Genomic DNA, 24285 nt, shown 5'->3' with positions numbered 1-24285 from the left:
GTTGTCCTTAAGCCATTTTGGTACAACTTTGGAAGTATGCTTGGGGTCATTGTCCATTTGGAAGACCCATTTGTGACCAAGCTTTAACTGATATCTTGAGATGTTGCTTCAATATATCCACATAATATTCCATCCTCATGATGCCATATATTTTGTGAAGTGCATATCAGACCCTCTTGCAGCGAAGCACCCCCACAACACGATGCTCCCACCCCCGTGCTACACGGTTGGTATGGTGTTCTTCAGCTTGCAAGCCTCCCCCTTTTTCCTCCAAACATAACGATGGTCATTATGGACAAACAGTTCTATTTTTGTTTCATCAGACCAGAGGACATTTCTCCAAAAAGTACGATCTTTGTCCCCATGTGCAGTTGCAAACCGTAGTCTGGCTTTTTTATGGCGGTTTTGGAGCAGTGGCTTCTTCCTTGCTGAGCGGCTTATCAGGTTATGACGATATAGAACTTGTTTTACTCTGGATATAGATACTTTTGGACCCGTTTCCTCCAGCATCTTCACAAGTTTGTTTGCTGTTGTTCTGGGATTGATTTGCACTTTTCGCACCAAAGTACGTTCATCTCTAGGAGACAGAACGCGTCTCCTTCCTGAGCGGTATGACGGCTGCGTGGTCCCATGGTGTTTATATTTGCATACTATTGTTTGTACAGACAAATGTGGTACCTTCAGGCATTTGGAAATTACTCCCAAGGATTAACCAGACTTGTGGAGGTCTGGTTCATCCTTTTTTTCTGAGGTCTTGGCTGATTTAATTTGGATTTTCCCATGATGTCAAGCAAAGAGGCACTGAGTTTGAAGGTAGGCCTTGAAATACATCCACAGGTACACCTCCAATTGACTCAAATTTGGTCAATTAGCCTTTCAGAAGCTTCTAAAGCCATGACATCATTTTCTGGAATTTTCCAAGCTGACCCACTGGAATTGTGATACAGTGAATTATAAGTGAAATAATCTGTCTGTAAACAAATGTTGGAAAAAATGTATTGTGTCATGCACAAAGTAGATGTCCTAACTGACTTGCCAAAACTATAGTTTGTTAACATGAAATTTGTGGCTGGTACTACCAGGTTAAGGTGAGTTCATGAATGTTGAGGGTATGGAGGAGGCAAACTTGTTTGCACACTGTCGATGGATGGAAAGCTGGCCAGTTACTTAAATCCAGAGGCTAACAAGTGGGCTAATCCTAGCACGGTGCTTCCGAGTTGCCGGTTCTCTGTGGATCAGCTGGACAAAGTGTACCAGGCTGAGGGTGTGGTTCCTTAGGGACAGGCGGATGCATTTGGATGAGCCAGTTTTGCTGACAAGGTTGTTTTTCTGGGCTATGAAGTCCTTACAGGCTCATTTTGAGGAGAAACAAAAACAGGACGCAGCTCTACTGGTCCTTTTCCCAGAAAAATCCTTCTCAAGGGCTGCTCGGCAGTTCCCGAGGCGTGAAGGAAAGGGTCCAGACCAAAGGTGGATTGCACTGGGCCAGGGGGTGGCTTCGAGGTCGGTTTTTGACCATATTGGTGCTTCTTGGCAGTGGCGGACGTCTTGGCAAAGAGGTCATGCAGGGTCGAAAGGAAAGCGGGGTGAAAGCTATGCGGGGGAAGTAGCAGACCTCACAACCGTAGCTGGAGGCCAGGGGAGGTGGCATGTTCTTGGGGCCCTCCTCCCCAAGCATTTACTATGGCAACAGTGCTCCCAAATGGCTCGGTCAATGGGGGCAAGTTACTGGTTACCGAAGTCCCCAATCCCAGGGTGAGTCTGGTATCAGAACGGTAGTACCACGAAAGCACATTGTTTCTACCCGAGATTCCTCAATGTTCAGAGTGATTGGTATAGCTGGTACTTCTTAGTTCCCAAGAGCGATGGAACGTTGCATCCTGGACTTGTTTTAAACAAGCACCTCAAGGTTTGCAATTTCCTAACACTTCACCAGCTATTGCAGTCGGTGCGTCCCAGTGATTAGTTCACATCCATAGGTCTGAAGGATGAGTATTTTCATGTGGCTATACATCCTCCCCACAGAAAGTTTATGTAGCTTCATTTCGAGGGTGTGGCCTACAAGTGTCTGGTCCTGACTTTAGGGCTATCCCTATTTCCCTGCACCTTTTCTGCGGTGGTGGAGGTGGCTTTGGAACCGGTGCAGTGCCAGTGAATCAGAGTATTGGCCTATCTGGACGATTGGCTGGTCGTAGCGGAGTCGAGGGAACAGTTGGAGCTCCACACTGCCATGCTGGTTTCCCAGATTCAGTCTCTGGGGTTTATAGTGAAAGGTTGTTTGACTCTGGCCCAGCGCATTAAGTTTCTGGGTCTCATTCTGTACTTGCTTCTGAATCATGCATTTTTTTCTCAACAGAGGAGGGTCGCATTCTTACTATGTCTTGCACGGTTCCTCTATGATAGCTGTGGTGCATCTGGGACTTCTGTTGATGCTTCTTTTGGGTGATTTCTACACGTCCGGACATATCTTGCCACTGCCATTGGTTGCTTAAGGTATCCCCGTCATGCCTAAAGGAGTTGACTCTTTGGAGGGACCCGCGACGTGCTATTGAATGGAGTTGTTATGGGCCCGGTAATATCCCGGGGGGAGGGGGGGGGGTCCTATCGCTACAGAGTGGAAACTGCACCCCCTCGGGGGTTGACCAGATATAGGACCAGTTCGGCAAGGTGCACATTTAGAACAAGGGCAGTGGTCTTTGTTTTAACTACTGGAAAAACTTGCACAAATCTCTAGCAGGAATCACAACCCTTGCTTTTTCCCACTGTGAGATATGTGCTCCCCATCCAGCAACACCCAAATACCTCATAAACATAGAGGATCATTATCTTCTGGTACAACATTTCTCTCTCCCTCAAGAGCCCCTGCCTCTCTCTCTTTCACCATCCTTTCTTCTTTCGGTCTCTCTCTCTCTCATTCTCTTTGTTGAGTAGAGAACAATTAGAACCTTGTATTGTGAATCTAACAACACAAGAAGAAAAAAAGAAAAGTTCCTGTTCTAAGTGCCCTGTCGGGATTGGAGTGCCCGCCAGGAAGTGTTGGCTACGAGGAGGGCAGGCGGTTCAGGTGGCAGAGTCCCAGCAGAAGTGACCGGGACAGGAAACATGTGGAGATGGGAGACCTACATTCTGACATCCAACCCCCCACATCCACCCCCAACAGCAAACAGCAGAGGGGCCCACATCCCACCACCCCATCAGCATTGTCAGCTAAAATAACAAAACAACGTTTCAAATAACAATTTGACCATGAATGACAGAAGCTGCAAAAAATCATCAGGAATCATTTAAGATTATCAAAAATCATCCTCTTAAACATGTGGCACATCTAAGTTATGTGGCACATGACCACACTACCAATGTTTCCTTGATTAGTCATGTCCTTCTTCATAGCATACTCTGAGCCAGACCATAGTGACTGCTTTGTGTATTTTCACACAAATTAAGGCGCACAAAAATGCACAAAAAGCATGAAATCAGCTGAAATACTTTTAGTACATAAATGCACGAATTGAGTGTGAGATTGTGTTGCACAACCCAAAGTTCCTTCCCTATAGATCTAGCCTTTGACCCTAATTATTTGGGTGGACTTATCCACGTTTCTTTGAAACAGGTCAGTTAAATTGAGAGATAACGGACCGGGGGCTGAGGAGATGGGGAGGCTTGCTCCTCCCTTGCGTTGTCTCACTGCTCTTTCTCCCTCCTCTTTCTGCTACAGCGCGTTTCCACTGCCCGTTCCTATTTGCGCTCCATCCTTCCTCAGAGCGACCCATCAACTCCGCCAAACTGTTGAGCACGACTCACTCTCAGACTGTATCATAGTTGCACTGCTGTGAAATAGGATTATCTATTTTATTCAGTTCATTGTGTTTTTGGCTCAGCATTTTCTAACATTGTCCAGTGGAATAGACAAATATCGTCAGTGTACATGAAGAGGTGATGAACGGATAGCATTGGATTACTTTCTGGAGTGAACTTTGCGTATTGCGTGTTCATGCGGGGACAATCCATCTCTATTGTCGACGATGGCAAAGGCATTCTCCGTCATTACTTTATATTTCGTGGCCATTCTTCTGGGAGCCAGCCGGATGATTGGTAAGATGACACAGAAATAATATTGATCAAAATGGTTAAGTTTAATATGTTCAGAAAGCATTTGGATCTTAGGCTACCTTTATGTGTTTCAATTGTGGTTTATTTTGACTTTACTAAAACTAACAACTGTATTTAGATGTTTATAAGAACTTAAAATATTTTTTTTGGGGGGTATAAAAGTCCGAACTCGAAAATATTGGTTCTATCTCACTAGGGCAGTAGACAATATAATAGAACATAGTTGAATGATTGACCATCAATTAGTAGAAATTGTGTAATAATTGGTAACATCCAATTAGTGCAGTTGCCAGGTAGAAAATGTGATGCATTACATAATTACAATGTGTTAACAGTGGCGTTGATTATTCTTTATGTGCATAGGTCAGTTACAATTCCTTTTGGCCCCACATTCTGTTGTAGCCCTCATTACCCCTGGCCCTTGGCCCTCAATCCTTTTAACAATCCATTTTTGACACTTCATTTGTGGCAGTATAGCAAATGACCATTGAGCTAGCATTGAGACAACACAATGTTGTCCCCTAAATACTCTGGTGCTACACTCTGGTGCTACACTCTGGTGCTACACTCTGGTGCTACACTTCATTTTCATATTGTTTGGATCAGTACGCTAATCAAAGACATCAGTAATATTGAACTGTTCCATAAACGTTAGATAACTTGGGGCTAAATATTCCACATTTCTGCATGTATAGTATGTGTCCAGGCCCTCTCTGGGAGGCCGTATCCTCTGGAACAGGAACCCCACCTTAGGCGATACAGAGTTGGGCTATTCAGCCTGACCCGGCCCATCTGCCCTGGCTTCCTGTTTTGACACAGCTCCGCCATTTGCTACAGGAGTGGAAAAATAGCGACAGAGTCCATAGAGTCCACGCCATGGATGCAAAACATTTCTCCCAACTGTGAAATCCACTGTTGGAATGATTCATGAAACTTCATTTTATCATTGAATTACAAATGTGTTATGATGTGTTCTAGCTATCAGCATTCTAGTTGCAGAGAATAAACTAGTGTGTTTGAGGAGTCTGGTGTGGATTCTGAGATTAGATATTGGAGAGCATAACCTTAGTTGGGATAGGAACCATTACCCATCTGATTTCATGTTCAGACATCACTAGCACTCTACACTCGGGCGGTCTCCCAGTCTACATGTTTCTATACACATGATTTAAGGTTGGTTTGACATGAGAGAGAGCAGTCTCATATTGATCTCCACTGTGTGCTAATGCTGACTGAACTGTTGAGATAAGTCAATCACCAGGGTGATTGACTGACTGTTTACCTCTCCATTCCTACAGCATTAGAACTCCGGTTCATGCCTGACCCCCCAACACTGAGCATCCAGGAGAAAGTCCTCAGGATCAACACCTCAGACACACTGGCGATCACCTGCAGGTGAGACATACTGGAGCCTCATGGGCCTCTCTTCTCCAGAAGCCTGGCAAATATGGCTGCAAACATAACTCAAATGTTCTTAAAACTGATATCAACTACCTCTGATACCTCACATAATGAATCTCCATATAAGTCATCCATCCATCCATCCATCCATCCATCCATCCATCCATCCATCAAACTTCTCCCCTACATCATTCCCACTCTGTTCTTTGGATCTACAGTGGCCGTCAGAACCTGGAATGGACCACATCCTATAATCGCAGCCGTGCTGGCAGTCGACTCTCCATAGTAGACTGCAGTGGGTCAGGATTCTTCTGCATCAAATTACACATTTCCTCGGCCACCGTCAATGAGACTGGGAAGTATCAGTGCTCCTACAGAGACCTGGCGGTGGAGGATAGAAAAACCTCTGTGGCCGTTTATGTCTATGTCCAAGGTGTGCATCATCATTACCTCACCTTGGAATGACAAGTAGGCTTACCAAATCCCTCAAGCATGACCCAATGGGTAATCTTTACTATCTGACCCAAGAGCTGCTTAGAGCTGCCTTAATAATGAGCCTACCTGATCTGATGTATGTACAGTATGGATTACATACAGTGTATGTTGTTGACTCTCATGATGTCTCATGACTCCTTTATGTATTTGTGTTTTATTTCAGACTATAAAGTGCCATTTGTGCCCTCTGACAAGGACTATGACGTTGTGTTCATCAGTGAGGGAGTACAGGTGGTCATCCCATGCCGAGGGTCCGTGGAAAATCTCAATGTCACGCTACATACCGTAAGGACAGATCCACTGACTTTATTGTCCATTTGGGCGGACATTTTAAGGCATACTAAAGTAGAGCTCACCAGCCAAAAGTGTCCCCCGAAAATGGCTCACTAGGTCACATACTGTATGTGCAGATATGTGCCCTACATCATTGCTCTCTCTCGCTCTGCTGTGTGTGCATCTTGCTAGCTGTAACTCAAATGGTTAGAACTCAAAAATGCTAGGGGGCTTACCCACGTGGGGGGAAATGTAGGGAAAAGTGCACAGCACAGCTTCCAGGAACACAGTTGCTTTAGGGATTCCGTGGCTAATTGAGGCAAGACAGTAATTTTGCTAATAGATTATGCATGTATGAACTACACATTGACATATCCAGCCCAAAGAGGCACGTTTAAAAACGATTTAGTAGTTGCCAATGTTCTGGAGAATGACTTTAAAGACATTAAAACACAGAACAGTATGTACAGTATGGGATACATCAAATCAAATCAAATTTATTTATATAGCCCTTCGTACATCAGCTGATATCTCAAAGTGCTGTACAGAAACCCAGCCTAAAACCCCAAACAGCAAGCAATGCAGGTGTAGAAGCACGGTGGCTAGGAAAAACTCCCTAGAAAGGCCAAAACCTAGGAAGAAACCTAGAGAGGAACCAGGCTATGTGGGGTGGCCAGTCCACTTCTGGCTGTGCCGGGTGGAGATTATAACAGAACATGGCCAAGATGTTCAAATGTTCATAAATGACCAGCATGCTCGAATAATAATAAGGCAGAACAGTTGAAACTGGAGCAGCAGCACGGTCAGGTGGACTGGGGACAGCAAGGAGTCATGATGTCAGGTAGTCCTGGGGCATGGTCCTAGGGCTCAGGTCCTCCGAGAGAGAGAAAGAAAGAGAGAAGGAGAGAATTAGAGAACGCACACTTAGATTCACACAGGACACCGAATAGGACAGGAGAAGTACTCCAGATATAACAAACTGACCCTAGCCCCCCGACACATAAACTACTGCAGCATAAATACATGCAATATATTCTGTTCAGAATGGAGTCAAAATTCCAGAAGTTATTCTATCTATTTTGTCTAAAGTTGACAACTAAGACTGCTTCACCTCATACCTGCCTTTCCTCTAGTCTTACTACATGAAGTGGCCTACATTTGTGCTCTACTCTGTCAACAAAGCCAGTTGGTAAAGACCTTGCTCTCTCAGGTATGTTTTGTTAGACTGCAGGCTTTGTGGGCGGCAGATAATGTCAGGTGAGATTCTGAGTCTGTTGCGTTGTTTTCATGTCAGTTCAAGGGAACAATAAACTGAGTTTCCATTTCCTGCCTGGGTTGTCCCCACTTTCAGTCAGTATTAGAACTCTGGGACCTCGTATATGGCCTGTATGGTTCATAGGATATTTTACTGAAAATGAGTGTTGGAAAAACCACATTGCCCTCTGACCTAGCCAGTGCTGATCAAATGGTAAAACATCACTAATAATTTCCATGTGAGGGTTGGTCGGTCAGCACCACTAGCAAAGAACCTGCTTTAACTCAGTTTTGTCAGGTCGATGCAATGTTGTGATGTATCTGTAATTAGTTTTTCTTTTTTTATTCTGTGTCCTTTTTCGTCAGAAGTATCCCACGAAAGAACTTAATCCGAACGGGAAGGACATTTTTTGGGATAGCATGAAGGGTGTCTCAGTCCCCAGTCACCTGATCAGCTACGCTGGACTGGTCTTCTGTCAGACACGCATACACAATGAGACCTACAAGTCACCTCTCTACATAGTTACAGTTGTTGGTAAGTGGGTTAGGTTTTAGTTTAGTGTATGAATCCAATTTGATCCACTGTATGTATGACTTACCAAGGTGTTATTGAGACTGTCCATTTTTTTTCAAGTTTGTGTTCATTTAACTTAATGATTGTGTGTGTTTTTGTGAGTCTTATGAGAACAATAGCCTGCTCACCACACCGCTGTGTCTCCCCTCCCTTTTCCGCAGGATATAAGATCCATGACCTCACCCTGACCCCGGCACATGAGAGGCTGTCTGTGGGGGAGAAATTGGTGCTAAACTGCACTGCCTACACAGAGCTCAGCGTGGCCATCGACTTCACCTGGACACACCCTATCAGCCTGGTCAGTACTCTGCATGGCCCACTCTTATAGACAAACTGTGATTACAAAATGCACATGAAATCACTGACCCAGGCTTTATTGACTGACATGTTATTCATCACATTCCACCAAACATGGAAATCATAGACACATGGTGATGATATTGACACTAAACTGACTCACCATAGACATATTCCATTCAAGAGAGGGATACCATATGATATATTCCTTCCTCTTACTCCCAAGGTTTCCTCCTTACTTCCTGCTTTCAGGAAGGTTTTTAAACACAACTTCAGTTCAATGCTGCCCTTATATAATTCATGGTGTTGTCTTCTCACTTATACCAGTCTTTAGGTTGATTTACAGTGCTTTTATCCCCTCACTCTTCTTTCTGCCCCACTTGCAGGCCCCAGTGAATGGCTCTGGTCGGACCTACACCACGTCACACAAGAAGAAGCTGTGGAGCTCTCTGGAACTGTCCAACACACTCACAGTGGAGAACGTGACCGGCAACTACTCAGGAAAGTATACCTGCACAGCCTCCAGTGGAAAAATGGTCAAAACTGCATCTGCATCTCTTGTGGTCTTTGGTAGGTACACTTAGGGGTTTAAGCCACATCTGTTCTCCAGATATCGTCTTATTGTCTTATATTAATAATGACCCCTGGTCTGGATTTATTGCACAATAATCCATTATGTTATTTTGTGACATTTTAATTGTTTTGATGACGGTGGTAGCTGACAATGTTTATGTTGTTTTTTGTTGACATTAGAAAAGCCTTTTATTGATTTTGATGACCACAAGTGGGTTAAGGTTCTGGGGGTGAACGCTAGTGCCCAGAACATTAAGATCCCAGTCAAGTTCGACGCCTACCCAGAACCTACAGTCAGATGGTATGTTGATCATGTACAGTAATGATATACTGTATATGCTTGCAGTAGTTTGTATTGTATTCTATGTATACTACGTATTTGTGTAAATTTAACCTGTCCTTATTTCTACAGGTATAAGAATGACCAGCCTATTTACAAGGATGACTATAGATTTAAACCTACCAGGGACTCGCTCATGATCCTTGGCCTAGCTGAAAAGGATGCTGGGAATTACACCGTGGTCTTGATCAATAAGATAACAAAAGAAGAGCAGAGACGCTCCGTCCAGCTCTTGGTCAATGGTATGTACCTCCCCTCTCCTCTCTCCCATTCCTCTCTCATTACTCTCACCAGTCTTCTCCTCCCCTCCCCTCGTGCTCCTCCCTCCAATTTGTCCTATAATTCCCCCCTCTCTCTTTCTCCTTTGTGCTGTACCTCTGTTTTAGACTTAAACTGTGATGTGACCATTGCCGCGTTCACACTGCACTTAGCCTAGGCCATATGGAGTTTGCACCTGTCAAGTCATGGTTCATGTCTCCTCAGTCCCACCCCATATCATTGAGAAGGAGGTTGCCGTGGACACTGATGTTCACATGTACGGCAGCAGCCCCACCCTCAGGTGCACTGCCCGTGGAATCCCCACCCCTACACGCATCCAATGGCAGTGGATGTCCAGAGAGGACTGCCCACTCCTCTTTCAGTAAGTCTCACGTTCATTATGCGTGTGTGTGTGTGTGTGTGTGCGTACGTGCGTGTGTGTCTGCACGATGCATGCGCATGTGTGTGTAACCTCACCCTGCTGCTCCTCAGACGGTCATTGTTAACAGGTTGTTGATTCTGTGGAGGAACATCAGCATTCTAGATGTTGATGAAAGCATTAACAGAGACAATGAGTGTGCCCTGTGACCTGCATCAGATTGTAGGATGTGATTCATACTTCTCACAATAAGTTGCGTGCATAATTTAAAAACACCAGGGGGCTTTAGACGGAGAAAACATGAAGACCGATCTTATCTTTGTATGGTTTTGTATGGATTTTCATATGATCCCAGTATTCTCTATGGATTATGGATAGCCTTGTATTCCAGAAAACTTTGATGATTGAGTCGCTTAGGAAAATTGTGATTGGGTAGAGCTGGCGCTTCATAATCGGTTGTGATTAGTGAATGGGCCCCTCAGGTATGCAGTAATGTGAGGATTGTTGATAGAGTGGTTGGAGTGTATGGTCCAGTCTACTGTACAGACCAACAGTAAGGTCTTATCTTCAGCCTGCACATCCAAGCACTTCCTCAGGCCTGGTCAGGGTTTCCTGTTGTTCACAGTGCACTACTCTGTCTAAAGGCTTCTTCCTGTGCAACCCTGTCTCTACCTCCTCGTCTTCCCTCCATCCTTCACTACCACCATCACTCCAATCATCTCTGGCTCCCCATTTCACAGATCATTTCTGTGTTCTCTCTCTCTCTCTAACTGTCTATTTCTATGCGTCTCTGTTCTCTTGCTTCTCTGTTTGAGTTCTGGTCTCTACTGTAGTGGTGTGTCTTTGTTGACAATCCCACCCACTCCAGTCTGTAAACAAATTACGTAACCTCTCCTGAAATAACCATCTCCCAGCTGAGAACAGGGACCAATAGATCAGGGACATGTTGTATTTATAAAGGCCTTAGTCCTCTTTTTATATGTGTGTGTGCGTGTGTATGTTTATTTGTTTTTGTGTATCTACGGTGCTGTGCTTTTTTTGTGTCTGACAATAGCAGTGTGTCAATGGAGTGATTTTGGTTTTGCGCTGCAGGTCGAGAGTGGTGAGCTCTGGGGTCAAGATGGAGGACTGTACCAAATGGAGGGACATCAGCAATACCACAGGGCAGAATCCTATCGCCCGAATTAGCAGTGACACAGATCACGTACACAAGGTAAAGACCGTTCCTTCCTCTCTAAATGATCTCAGTCATTTATTATATCAATGAATTTGTAAAATAATAGTCAAGATAATTTTGTCTGCAGACTGTGAGTTCTCTGAAGATCCAGAAAGCCAAGGTCCACGCCCTCTACAAATGCCTGACTTCTAACAAAGCGGGACAAGATTCACGCATTATCATCTTCCATGTGACACGTAAGCTTCATTTTATGCTTCTTCTGTTCTTTCTGTTTGTGTTCATTGGTGCATCGTCCATGAGAACACCTCATGATTAAGTGTGTGTGTGTGCATGTGATTGTCTACTCTACAGGTGGTCTGGAGCTGAGTGTGTCTCCGTCCCGTGAGCCCATTGAGCAGGACCAGGTGGTTCTGAGGTGTAAGGCAGACAGGCTGATCTATGGAAATCTGGCCTGGTTCCGTGTGGAAAATGAGTTTGACACAGAGCAGGTCCCTGCTGTGCAGTCCTGTCGGGGCCTGTCCCTATCCCAGCAGCCCTTGTCCCAGGCTGTCCTCTCTGGGCTGCAGGGCACCAACGTTACCCTGGAGCTGCCCCTGACCAATGTGTCTCGGAGGGACCAGGGGGTGTACGCCTGCCAGGTGGAGAACATCAAGACTGGGGAGAGGACCTGTCTCCTCCGACACCTCACCCTCAGAGGTACAAATCTGTACCTGGACCATATTTATCAGTCATCTCCACAATCACTTGGGCCACTCACAGATCCTTAACCAAGGTCTTCTCATGGGTACCGCAGGTTTCTAAATCTAGTCTAGTGTTTGGAAAAATATTTAGAGTCCTGTCTTCTTGGTGTGTTTTTTTAGCACTTGAGGCCGCGAGGATCCTGAACAATTTGACAGACCAAAGAGTGAACGTCAGTGCGACGACCATGCTAATATGTGAGGTGACCGGTACACCCACCCCAACCGTGATGTGGACCAAACACAACCAAACAGTGGTGGAGGGCTCTGGTAATGGCATGACCCAATGGTTACTAATATACCACTTCTGCTGCTATCATTTCTACTTTGTGTTAAATACAGTACAATATTGGTATTAATGTCATGGACTTTTTTTTGTGCCACAGGTGTGATTCTGAGCCGATTGAACCAGACCCTGACCATCCTGCGTGTGAAGGAGGAGGACGGTGGTCTGTATACCTGTACTGCCTGTAACAGCCGGGGCTGCGACACATCTCAGAGCAACCTTATCACTGAAGGTCAGTCTCTCCCACTACGGGAAACTGGACCACAGCATAGGAAACTGCCAACACTAATTACGCTACAGACATAATGCAGTATGACGGAATGCCTGTATTTCCTGTTCTCTGGTGGTGTATCCATAAACAAAAGAAGGTACAGGCATAACCAAAGAGGGATTCATACCACAATGAATTTGTTCCGTTTTACTCACAATATCTTGCCCATAAACTCCCATATAGACCATCCATTCATTTATAGATTTTTTTTATTTTTATAGCTGGCCTCAAGGTTCCCCTGATTCACCTCCCACTTAAGACATTCTGCCATATCAAAGATGAAGTGTATAAATAACTGTTCCCCCACGGAACAGGAAGCGGGCCCTGTTAGAGCACATCCTCCTGGGAGTTTCAGAATACCAAACAATAAGAAGCCCAGCAAGGACAAAGGGAAAGGCTGGCCTAGAACACTGAGACACAGCAACAAACAAACAAACAGACGTACAGAGAGTGACCAGTTACAGATGTAGGATCTTCATTTGATCACTCTTCTGTTGCTTAGAATTTCCTGGCACAGCAGAAAATGCAAAATTCTACTTTAAAATGTCAGACTTGATTTGCCCTAACAAAAACTGTATCAACCCTTACAAAAAATGTCCATTAATTATAATCCACATAATAATTCACATTTAATGTTGTTCCAGAATTATTTTCCTTCTGCAGAAAACTGTCTCAAATTAAGATCCTGCATCTGTAGAGCCTACGTGACCCAGCCCCCATCACAGGCCTCTGGCTACCGGCCCGTCACCCAGTCAGAGCTCAGGGTCTCTCAGGCGCCAGTGAGCCTCACTAACGAGGCAGGACAGACGACAGAGGCTGCCTCAGCTCACTAACGAGAAGTTCCTCTTATATGTGGGCGGAGGACAAGAGAGGGATATTGGGCAAAAGAGAGAAAATGGGATATAGATGGAAAGAGGGAGAGAGTAGGGTGGAAACATTAATGATGGGGGTAGATCATTAGGGTTCTACAGCTTGTAGTCACAGACTTATGGTATGATGACAGTTTTTTTCCAGGTTGACTTTGGCCAGAGTGATGCTGACCCCCGAACATTTGTTATGACTAGATAGAATATCAGGTCTGCTCACAGCCTGAATTCCAACAGTGCCCTTCCGCCAATACAAACACACACACACACACACACACACACAGGTTTCCTGAAACCGTGTTCCTCCTAGCTTGGTACTGATTTATAGCCAAAGCACATTGTAATTGGCAAGTTCCAAACTGATGGAGAAAATCAATTTCAAATGATTTTTTTGTTTATTTAACAGAAACTCAGATTTGATGTGTGCAAAATGTGCAATATGTGAACCCCTTCAGTCAATAGCTTGTCTCACCTCCATCAGCAGCGATAACTTGGGAGTAAACGTCTCCTATAGCCAGTAATCAGTCTCTGACATCTGTTTGACAGATTGTTCCCCCCACTCCTCCTTACAGAACTCAGCCAATTGAGTGAGGTTTGAGGGGTGTCTGGTATGAACTGCCCTCTCCAGGTCCTCACACAACATCTCGATTGGATTTAGGTCAGGACTTTGACTTGGCCAATTCAAAACACAAATCTTCTTTCTCCTGAGCCATTCTTTGGTAGCTTTGCTGGAATGCTTTGGGTCATTGTCTTGTTGGAAGACCCATTTTAAGCCCAGCTTTAGCTCCTTGAGCCCGACGTTCTGTTTAAGAATCTCCTGGTATCCCTCAGAATTCATGGTTCCCTTAATGATGTGGAGTCGTCCAGGTCCAGAAGAGGAAAAGCAGCCCCAGATCTTGACATTTCCATCACCATGCTTGACTGTTCTGATAAGGTTATTTTGGTGATAGGCAGTGTTGAGTTTTCTCCAAACATAGCAGTGTTGATTGTGACCTAAAAGGTCAATTTTGGACTCATCGGTTCAGAGAATGGACTTCCAGAAACCTTCAGGTTTGTCCAGGTGGTCTCTGGCAAAGTTAAGACGGGCAGTTTGGTTCTTTTTTTGACAGCAGAGGCTTCTCCCTATCAACCCTCCCACGAATGGCATTTTGATTCAGTGTTCTTCTTGTTGTTGAAGCATGCACAGTCACCTGAGATGCAGCAAGGAAGGTCTGCAAATCTCTAGATGTTATGTTTGGGTTGGCTTTTACCTGATTTCTTGTGGCTCTTGTGGATATTTTGGAAGGGCGTCCACTTCTAGGCTGAGTTGCTGTCATGTTAAATGCTCTCCGTTTGTAAATTATTTGCCTCACAGTGGACTGATGGAGCTCAAATCTTCTTGAGATGATTTGATAGCCTTCCTCATGCTGACGTGCTCTCACTACCTTCGTCCTGATGTCCTCTGAGATCTCCTTTTCTCTCTGCATGGTGTGCTTTGCATTCACCTGGATGGGTAACAACAAACTGACCAGGTTTCCTCTCTATTTATCTATTTAGTCCCGCCCAAACTCTTTCCTAACGATCTCTCCTTTGATTGGTTCATTTGGTACCCAATTATTTACCCACCTGATTCTACTTACCTACTTGATTTAACCAATGCAACTTGGCTTTCACTTAGATTTCCATAGATCAGCATTATTTTTGCACCTGCACCTTTTTAATGTAGTTTTTCTACTACACGCATGATTTCCTCTACACCAACATACAGTATTAGTAAATATATACCTGCTATGTCAGATCAAAAAGACTGGTTCTGATCCAATTAAGATTTCATGGTAAAAACAATCTGTAATTTCTACAAGGGGTTCACATACTTTCAAGCAGCACTGTATAACGATTGAGTAATGAAGAGGTAAATAACCTTGTACAGTTTACTGTAGTTAATACTACTTCATACTCACTCTGGTTATTGTTTTGGTTGTAGGTGCAGAGGAGAAGACTAATGTAGAGCTGATTGTTCCTATTGGCTCTGTGGTCATCGCCATGTTCTTCTGGCTTCTCATCGTCTTTGTCATCCGCAGCAGGAAAAGAGTAAGACAGACTGCTCTACTCACCCTCTTTCCACACTCCTCTGTACAGGCCCACACACAGAGTCACACACACACAGAGTCACACACACACACGGATGGGTCTGACAGATGAGAAGTGACTGGTCTAGCGGTCAGTGTCTACACTCCTTTGTGTTGGGGAACAACAGAGCCACATTCTGCTGCCAGTCCCTCCGTCACTGGCCGGGCCTGGCATGGCATCTAACTGATGAACCAGCAGAGAGGGGACTAACACATGACAAACTCTCATAGACAAACTTCCATAAATAATCAGAAAAGGGGGCTTTCCATCCATCCCATCAGGGGAAATGTCTGAAGACACTGTATCTGTAGGTCATTATATAAAAATATATACATTTCTCTCTCTCTCTTTCGTTCACTCTCATCCCCCCATTCCCTCTCTCTAGACAAATAATGGGGACATGAAGACAGGGTACCTGTCCATCATCCTTGACTCTGAGGACATGCCCATGGACGAGCACTGTGAGAGGCTCACATACGACGCCAACAAGTGGGAGTTCCCTCGTGACAGGCTGAAACTAGGTGAGACTTTCAGATCCTTACGGGCACATTTTTGGGGAGGAAGAGACGCTATACACAGGCGAGATGAAAGTTTTAAATCCACTGTCTGAAATTATATTTTGTGTGTTTTGAAGGTGACCAATTGGGGCGTGGAGCTTTTGGACAGGTAGTAGAGGCAGCAGCCTTTGGCATAGAGAAAGCCACTACCTGTACTACAGTGGCAGTCAAGATGCTGAAAGGTGGGTACACCTCCTTCTCATCCCCTGGCATTCACACACACACACACACACACACACACACACACACACACACACACACACACACACACACACACACACACACACACACACAATAAATGAGCTGACTGAGTTTTTATCTCTGCCCACCACAGAGGGAGCCACATCCAGTGAGTACCGTGCACTGATGTCAGAGCTGAAGATCCTCATCCACATCGGCCACCATCTCAATGTGGTCAACCTGCTGGGGGCCTGCACCAAACCAGGGAGTAAGTCTTCACATTATCAACACACACTCACACATTTCATATTTCACATATTCCCTTTCCTATTTTCTTTCCCCCTCTTTTTCTCTCGCACCATTTCTTGGCACCCCTTTCTCCCCCTCTTCCATTTGTGTTCTGCACATTGTGTTCATCAGGAAGTGTCTGCTTTATTAGTGGTGAGAGGCAGAGAATAACAAGCATGCTCTATCTGTCCTAATTGTATATCTTCTCAAACTGCAGAGAGGAAGCCATGTTCTGGGACCGGGGAAGAGGGCCTCTGTTTCCATGTCCTCTCTCTCTTTCTCACTCCTACGCTTTCCCTTACTTTACTACACATTCCCATTCTACAGTGCTCTAATGAAGTGATGATCTTCCTCTGATATTGAACCTTTTCTCCCTCCCTCTCCCCTCAGGTCCATTGATGGTGATTGTGGAGTACTGTAAACACGGCAACCTCTCCAGCTATTTAAAGAGCAAGCGTGGAGAGTATAGCCCCTTCAAGGTAAATGAGCCATGCCCCAGCAACAGCGGTCTGTAAAGCTCAGCCAGCCTCTGATGTGGGTACACTGATCCCAGACCATTACACAAGTGTTCTCCGTGATGCTCTCACATTGTCTGCCTGCCTGAGCCGCTGGAAACTACCAGCTTCCATTTCATGTTGTATTGCTTGGGCTATTGGACTTTTGGTCCTTGATCCTTTGACATGCCATTTCTCCATGGTTACAGAGGAGGCGGCCTCGGTCAGGTCAGTGGGAGCAGATGGAGGAGGACGTGACTGAAGGGGACCTGGGTTTGGGGACCAGCACCCACTTGGACATTTGCACTGGGACAGCAGTCTGCTCCAGACTGGGAGAAGAGAGCTCTGTTAGCCACGTAGAGGAGGAGGATGGTACTGCAGCTCTATACCTCCATACTCACCTCATGCAAATACTGTACATATCACCAATAGGATTTATATAGACGTAGGATCTTAATTTGAGCCAGTGTGCTACAGCGGGAAAATGATCATGCAGCAACAGGACATTTGAATTATTATGTGGGGTATATTTAATATACATTTTTACTGGTGTTGATACATTTTTCGTTAAGTCTGAAATTAATTTCAAAGTCGGAATTACAAACTTTAGAAGCCTTTTTAAAAGTCAAATACACTATTTGCAGGAGAATTCTAAGCAACAAAAGATTGATCAAAAGAAGATCCTTCATTTGTATGCACCACTTCACTGATCACAATGTATAATGTATGACGTGATAATGTGATAATTTAACCTCTCTGCTATTACTAAATGCCCAATTTGAACCCAAGCAGAGAGTTGTGAGTGGGAGGAGCACCTGACCATGGAGGACCTGATCAGCTACAGCTTCCAGGTGGCCAAGGGCATGGAGTTCCTATCCTCTCGCAAGTGCATCCATCGGGACCTAGCAGCTAGGAACATCTTGCTCTCAGAAAACAACATTGTGAAGATCTGTGACTTTGGTCTGGCCAGAGACGTCTACAAAGACCCCGACTACGTCCGCAAGGGAGACGTAAGCTACTAAGAACACGCCGTACCTCAGTCACTAGCAGTGGTTATTACGACGTCTCATAAACTGTGATTCTCTCTACAGGCGCGGCTCCCTCTGAAATGGATGGCTCCTGAGACCATCTTCGACCGGGTCTATACCACACAGAGCGACGTGTGGTCCTTTGGCATTCTGCTCTGGGAGATCTTCTCTCTGGGTGAGCCAAGTGACAGTACCTCTTCAAACACAACTTGACCCCTTAGTGGCCGCACCATGACCACACTCTGTGACTGTATTATAACGGTTGTTCTCTCCACCACAGGGGCATCTCCATACCCTGGTGTTGGCATTGATGAGGCCTTCTGCAGGAGGCTGAAGGAAGGGACCAGGATGAGAGCACCAGACTACGCCACCACTGAGATGTGAGTGGACTACTGAAATACAGCATATCACACGACATGACATACTGAAGCCTGCTCAATTCCATTATGACTGTGAAATACAATTATCTGCCAATAGAATCTGCCACGTGAAGCCATAGACAACAATGTGACACCATTGCAGTGATGAATTAACAAATGACCAGGTAATGATTGTTCTGCTAGATATCAAACCATGTTGGACTGCTGGCTGGACAAACCTACCGACAGACCAAATTTCACCGAGCTCGTAGAACATCTGGGGAACCTGCTACAGGCCAGCGCTCATCAGGTCTGTTTGTTTACATGCATGTTACATGTATGTATGTAACTAGCACTAGCACACGTGTTATGTGTGCTAGTTTATTTATGAGGGTATTGGTGCACGGTATGTGAGTTTGTTCATCTTATTGTGTATGTATGAGATGAGATTGTGAGGTCTGAGGGTGTAATCGGTGTGTGTTTACCTTCAGGATGGGAAGGACTACATCCCTTTGACAGCAGTGGAGGTGGAGGGGGGCTCACTCAGCCCTGAACCCAGGAACCCCTTCACCAGGATCATCAGAGAGGAAACCCATGTCCCCCAGATACACTGTGACAACACACCCGCCATCTCCCTCGGGTCAGCAACATGCACACTGACTCAAATTAACACCAAGCATCGCATTGATCCATCACAAATGAAACCCCAATATAGTGGACTACTTTTGTGCAGTTTGTATGAACACTTGCTAATTGCTAGTGTAACGGGTGATGCCCCCCCTCACTGCTCCTTATAGGCTCTTCCAGCAGAGTGACAGGTGCAGTCGACCACTCAGTGTGAAGACTTTTGATGACGTCCCTGTGGGGCATAGCAGCGTCATGGTGAGTGTCTCCATGGTTACACACAGTGTCACTCCCCCTTACATATCAACAGCCAATAATCTGAGTCCATGTGGGTGTTCCCTACAGGAGGGTCAGACGGACAGCGGTATGTGCCTATCATCAGAGGAGATGAAGAGTCTGGATCATCAGCGTCACCGCACGTCCAACTTCAGGTAAGAAAACAGGAGGCCCATAACCCCCAACCCAATGGTTGTGTTACACTCTAGAATCTCACAGCATTTGTGTGATTGTTACTGTATTTGTTTATTGGATAATAAATGGTTCCTGTCCTCCTATAGTCACATCCAGCGATGTAAGAGTAAGGAGTCTCTGGCCTCCGAGTCGTCCAATCAGACGAGTGGGTACCAGTCAGGCTACCACTCAGACGACACTGACGCACCCATTTATGCTAATGAGGAGATGATCATGAAGAGAAGCATTGTGAAGAAGCCACTGCCGCCCAAAACAGCAGACAAGTTCAGTGTTGAGGTGCGCTACAGTACACCCCCTGTTTAGCCCCTAATGGTCAACACCATCATCACTAGCACTGTTCCCCTAAATGCCCACAAAATATAGCCCTCTCCTTGAGCCTGTTTTTGCAGCACACCCTCAGGGACCATCAGGAACAATGTCATCACATGTAGTAGTGGCTTATCCATTGCATTGTTTATTCAGTCAAAGTATTTTGTTATGAGATAAATGTAATATATTCAATGGGATTGATGAAAGTTGTATGAGATAATTCGTCATTGTAAAGACCACTGTTTTTAGCAAACCCTTGGAATGCAATCATGTTTACACAGTAGATGGAAGGTCAGGGGAGCCACAGGGACACACCTAGTTCCTGAGAAGCAATCCACCCACTTCCTCTATTGCAGGAAATGGCAACTGGAATTTGACAATTGAATTAGCAAATGTTTTCATTCTTTTTTCTTTCTTTTTCTGTCAATTGTGTTTTCTTGGAAAAATCCAGTCTACATCTCACACAAGTGGTTTTATCAAATGCAACACCTTAAAATCTTTTGTACGGACAAGTTTCTATCAGATGTTTTGCTTTTTCTAGATTGTTCTTGCCTCTCAATTGTACAGTTTATTACAATGACTTTTTTCTTTGTTATAATAACTTACCTTATTTGATTGAAGCCGATATCTACTGTACTAAACTTGTAATAAATGTAACTAGTTTTATAAAATAAATATATACTTGTAGAAATGTGTGTGTGTATTTTGCTTTCTTTGTCAAATTGAACTTGAGCAGACAATACTTTCACGCCCATAGTCCGTGTTTTGATTTAAGCCTTTCTCAATAGTTGGTATTTACACTTACCTTATGCGTGTGCGTAACAGGCTTTGCAGATGTGACTCCCTGATGTGCATTGAATAGATTTAATTCAACCGCTGAAAACCCTCCCACTTGCTGGCTAACAGATTTTCCCATGGAGTTTTCATTCAACAGGGTTTGCAGTACATTTATCTAAAGCCATACCTTTACATACTGCCACAACGCCTGGAGTGGTGGGTGCGGAGTCAACCGCAGAGAGCAGAGGATACTGGGAAAACCGGACTTTATTAAGTTTCCAAAGCTAACGCCCAAAACAACAGGCGAAATTAGTCATTAGTCAAAATTGTCCAACCCAACCCAACACAGGGCACAACACAGGGCACAACACGCACAATCTGACAAACAGAAAACAAGCCCACACAAAAACAGGCAGGCCTAACAGGCTTAAATAGACTGAATCAAAAAACAAAATAAGAGACAGGTGCAACCAATAAGACCAAACAAACAGAAAAGGAAAAGGGGATCGGTGGCGGCTAGTAGACCGTCGACGACGACCGCTGAGCGCCGCCCGAACATGCAGGAGAGACACCTTCGGTGGGAGTCGTGACACATACGACTTACATTTAATTAGAATTTTCTCAACAGACTCACTGACTAGAATATACTGTATATCGAGAACAAGTTCAGAATAGGAATTATGAAAGCAAGCCATCTTAATGTACATATATTCGTATCCTTTATTTGTTGTTGCACCAATTGGTAGATAAAAAAATACTCTGATTTTGAAGATTATTTACAGTTAGGAAAGTATTTATGAGTCATACATAAACAGGGTTGGAGAGCCTTTGGTGAGTATATTGGTGAATAAATAATACAGTGGTTTGATTCATCCTGAAATTTGCCATATTCAGTTGTCTAATCCATAAAATATTGGAAGGTAAGAAATAGTGGTTGAACAATAATCCTATAAATCTACCCTAATCCTCACTAATCACAGAACTGTGATGACAATGACCCGTGAGCCAGTCTTCATGTTTAAACTGCTATGTATGGTCTGCGTTCCATAATGATTCAGATAGGCTACATGTCCCAAATGATTGCACAACTTGTAATACATTAGCCTATTATGATCCACTATTGCAGCACACAGTTGACCGTCAGGAACAATGACATCCAGCCTGTATTACAACCGGCCGTGATTGGGAGTCCTATAGTGCGGCGTACAATTGGCCCAGCGTCGTCCGGTTATGGACGGTGTAGGCCGTCATTGTAAATAAGAATTTGTTCTTAACTGACTTGCCTAGATCAATAAAGGTTCAAATTTACTGCCGGCCCTCAGAAACAACCACATGGACATGACAGAGGAAAGAAAGGATAACTAACAATGTAAAGGAATGATGAAAAATGAAGGCTACAAATTGAAGGAAACTAACAGTCACTGCACTAAAGTGACAGTTATTTAGTGTGGGTATTACTGACAGTGAAATGGTTTTTTTAAAAACGGAAAAGTCTGGGCATATACAGTGCATTTGGAAAGTATTCAGACCCCTTCACTTTTCCCACGTTTTGTTATGTTACAGCCTTATTGCTGATTTTGATACCATCAATCACCACATTCTTTTGGAGAGATTGGAAACCCAAATTGGTCTACACGGACAAGTCCTGGCCTGGTTAAGATCTAATCTGTCGGGAAAGATATCAGTTTGTCTGTGGATGGTTTGTCTGACAAATCAATTGTTCATTTCAGTGTTCTTCAAGGTTCCGTTTTAGGACCACTATTATTTTCATTATATATTTGACCTCTTGGTGATGTCATTCGGAAACATAATGTTAACTTTCACTGGTATGCGGATGATACACAGCTGTAGATTTCAATGAAACATGGTGAAGCCCCAAAATGTCCCTCCCCGGAAGCCTGTGTTTCAGACATAAGGAAGTGGATGGTGGCAAATGTTTTACTTTTAAACTCGGACAAAACAGAGATGCTAGTTCTAGGTCCCAAGAAACAAAGATCTTCTGTTGGATCTGACAATTAATCTTGATGGCTGTACAGTCGTCTCAAATAAAACTGTGAAGGACCTCTGCGTTACTCTGGACCCTGATCTCTCTTTTGACAAACATATTAAGACTGTTTCAAGGACAGCTTTTTCCCCATCTACGTAACATAACAAAAATCAGTCAACTTTCTGTCCAAAAATAATGCAAAAAAATGTATCCATGCTTTTGTCACTTCTACATTAGACGACTGCAATGCTCTACTTTCCGGCTACCCAGATAAATCACAAAATAAACTTAAGTTAGTGCTAAACACGGCTGCTAGAATCTTGACCAAAACATTTGATCATATTACTCCAGTGCTAGCCTCTCTACACTGGCTTCCTGTTTAGGCTAGGGCTGATTTCAAGGTTTTACTGCTAACCTACAAAGCGTTACATGGGCTTGCTCCTACCTATCTTTTCGATTTGGTCCTGCTGTACATACCTATAGGTACACATTACAGTTACAAGACGCAGGCCTCCTTATTGTCCCTAGAATTTCTAAGCAAACAGCTGGAGGCAGGGCTTTCTCCTATAGAGCTCAATTTTTATGGAATGGTCTGCCTATCCATGTGAGAGACGCAGACTCAGTCTCGACCTTTAAGTCTTTATTGAAGACTCATCTCTTCAGTAGGTCCTATGATTGAGTGTAGTCTGGCCCAAGGGTGTGAAGGTGAATGGAAAAGCACTGGAGCAACAAACCGCCCTTGCTTTCTCTACCTGGCCGGTTCCCACCTCTCCACTGGGATTCTCTGCATCTAACCCTATTACAGAGTCACTGGCATACTGGTGCTCTTCCAGGACATCCCTAGGAGTCTTGTATCATTTGAGTGGGTTGAGTCACTGACATGATCATCCTGTCCGGGTTGGCGCTCCCCTCGGGTTCGTGCCGTGGGGGAGATCTTCGTGGGCTATACTCGGTCTTGTCTCAGGGTAGTAAGTTGGTGGTTGAAGATATTCTACTTTTGGTGTGGGGACTGTGCTTTGGCAAAGTGGGTGGGGTTATATCCTGCCTGATTGACCCTTTCTGGTGGTATTGTCGGACGGGGCCACAGTGTCTCCCAACCCCTCCGGTGTAACGCTTGTCGTCTGGGGAAGGAGAGGAGGACCAAGGTGCAGCGTGGTAAGTGTTCATATTTTAAATATTTGAATGAACACTGAAAACAAAACAATAAACAACCAACGAACAGTCCTGTAAGGTACAACACTAAACAGAAAATAACCACCCACAAAACACAATGGAAAACAGGCTACCTAAATGTGGTTCTCAATCAGGGACAACAATTGACAGCTGCCTCTGATTGAGAACCATACCAGGCCAAACACAGAAATAGAAAATCATAGACAAACTAACATAGACAACCCACCCGACTCACGCCCCCCCCAAAGTTGCGGACTCCAGCCGCAAAACCTGAACCTATAGGGGAGGGTCTGGGTGGGTGTCTGTCCGCGGTGGCGGCTCTGGCGCGGGATATGGACCCCACGCCACCATAGTCTTTCTCTGCCTCCTTAACCGCCTCTGTGGCCTCTTAAGAGTGGCGACCCTAGCCGCAGACCTCGGACTGGGGACCCTAGCAACGGGTCCCGAATGGATGGGAGATTCTGGCAGCGCCGGAGTGAAGGACGACTCTGGCAGTGCCGGACAGGCGGGAGACTCCGGCAGCTATGGAGTGAAGTGTGATTCCGGCATCGCCGGCGTGACAGGCGGCTATGGCAGCTCCTGGCTGGCTGACGGCTCTGGCAGCTCCTGGCTGGCTGACGGCTCTGGCAGCTCCTGGC

General features: G+C 44.9%; 1 protein-coding gene across 3 annotated transcripts; it reads left to right on the top strand.

The window, feature by feature from the left end:
- The first annotated feature begins 3739 nt into the window (after nucleotides 1-3739).
- kdr (kinase insert domain receptor (a type III receptor tyrosine kinase)) lies at nucleotides 3740-20401 on the top strand. Of its 3 annotated transcripts, none has more exons than XM_020492769.2 (29): nucleotides 3740-4092; nucleotides 5409-5505; nucleotides 5730-5944; nucleotides 6170-6291; nucleotides 7903-8068; nucleotides 8269-8405; nucleotides 8791-8974; nucleotides 9158-9278; nucleotides 9390-9559; nucleotides 9801-9957; nucleotides 11047-11167; nucleotides 11259-11367; nucleotides 11483-11827; nucleotides 11992-12138; nucleotides 12255-12386; nucleotides 15255-15361; nucleotides 15786-15921; nucleotides 16035-16139; nucleotides 16292-16405; nucleotides 16816-16904; nucleotides 17129-17291; nucleotides 17709-17929; nucleotides 18011-18122; nucleotides 18228-18327; nucleotides 18511-18616; nucleotides 18798-18946; nucleotides 19104-19188; nucleotides 19276-19361; nucleotides 19488-20401. In XM_020492769.2, the coding sequence occupies exons 1-29, from the start codon at nucleotides 4023-4025 to the stop codon at nucleotides 19702-19704; spliced, it is 4083 nt and encodes a 1360-aa protein (XP_020348358.1). In that variant the 5' UTR covers nucleotides 3740-4022; the 3' UTR covers nucleotides 19705-20401. The 3 variants fall into 3 exon arrangements, with proteins under 3 accessions (XP_020348358.1, XP_020348357.1, XP_020348356.1); XM_020492768.2 differs by having other exon boundaries at nucleotides 7900-8068; nucleotides 17712-17929; XM_020492767.2 differs by having other exon boundaries at nucleotides 7900-8068.
- The last annotated feature ends 3884 nt before the right edge of the window (nucleotides 20402-24285 follow it).

The sequence above is a fragment of the Oncorhynchus kisutch genome, linkage group LG10 (genome assembly GCF_002021735.2).
Source record: "Oncorhynchus kisutch isolate 150728-3 linkage group LG10, Okis_V2, whole genome shotgun sequence".
NCBI lineage: Eukaryota > Metazoa > Chordata > Actinopteri > Salmoniformes > Salmonidae > Oncorhynchus > Oncorhynchus kisutch.
This window is presented reverse-complemented; position numbering and strand designations above follow the sequence as displayed.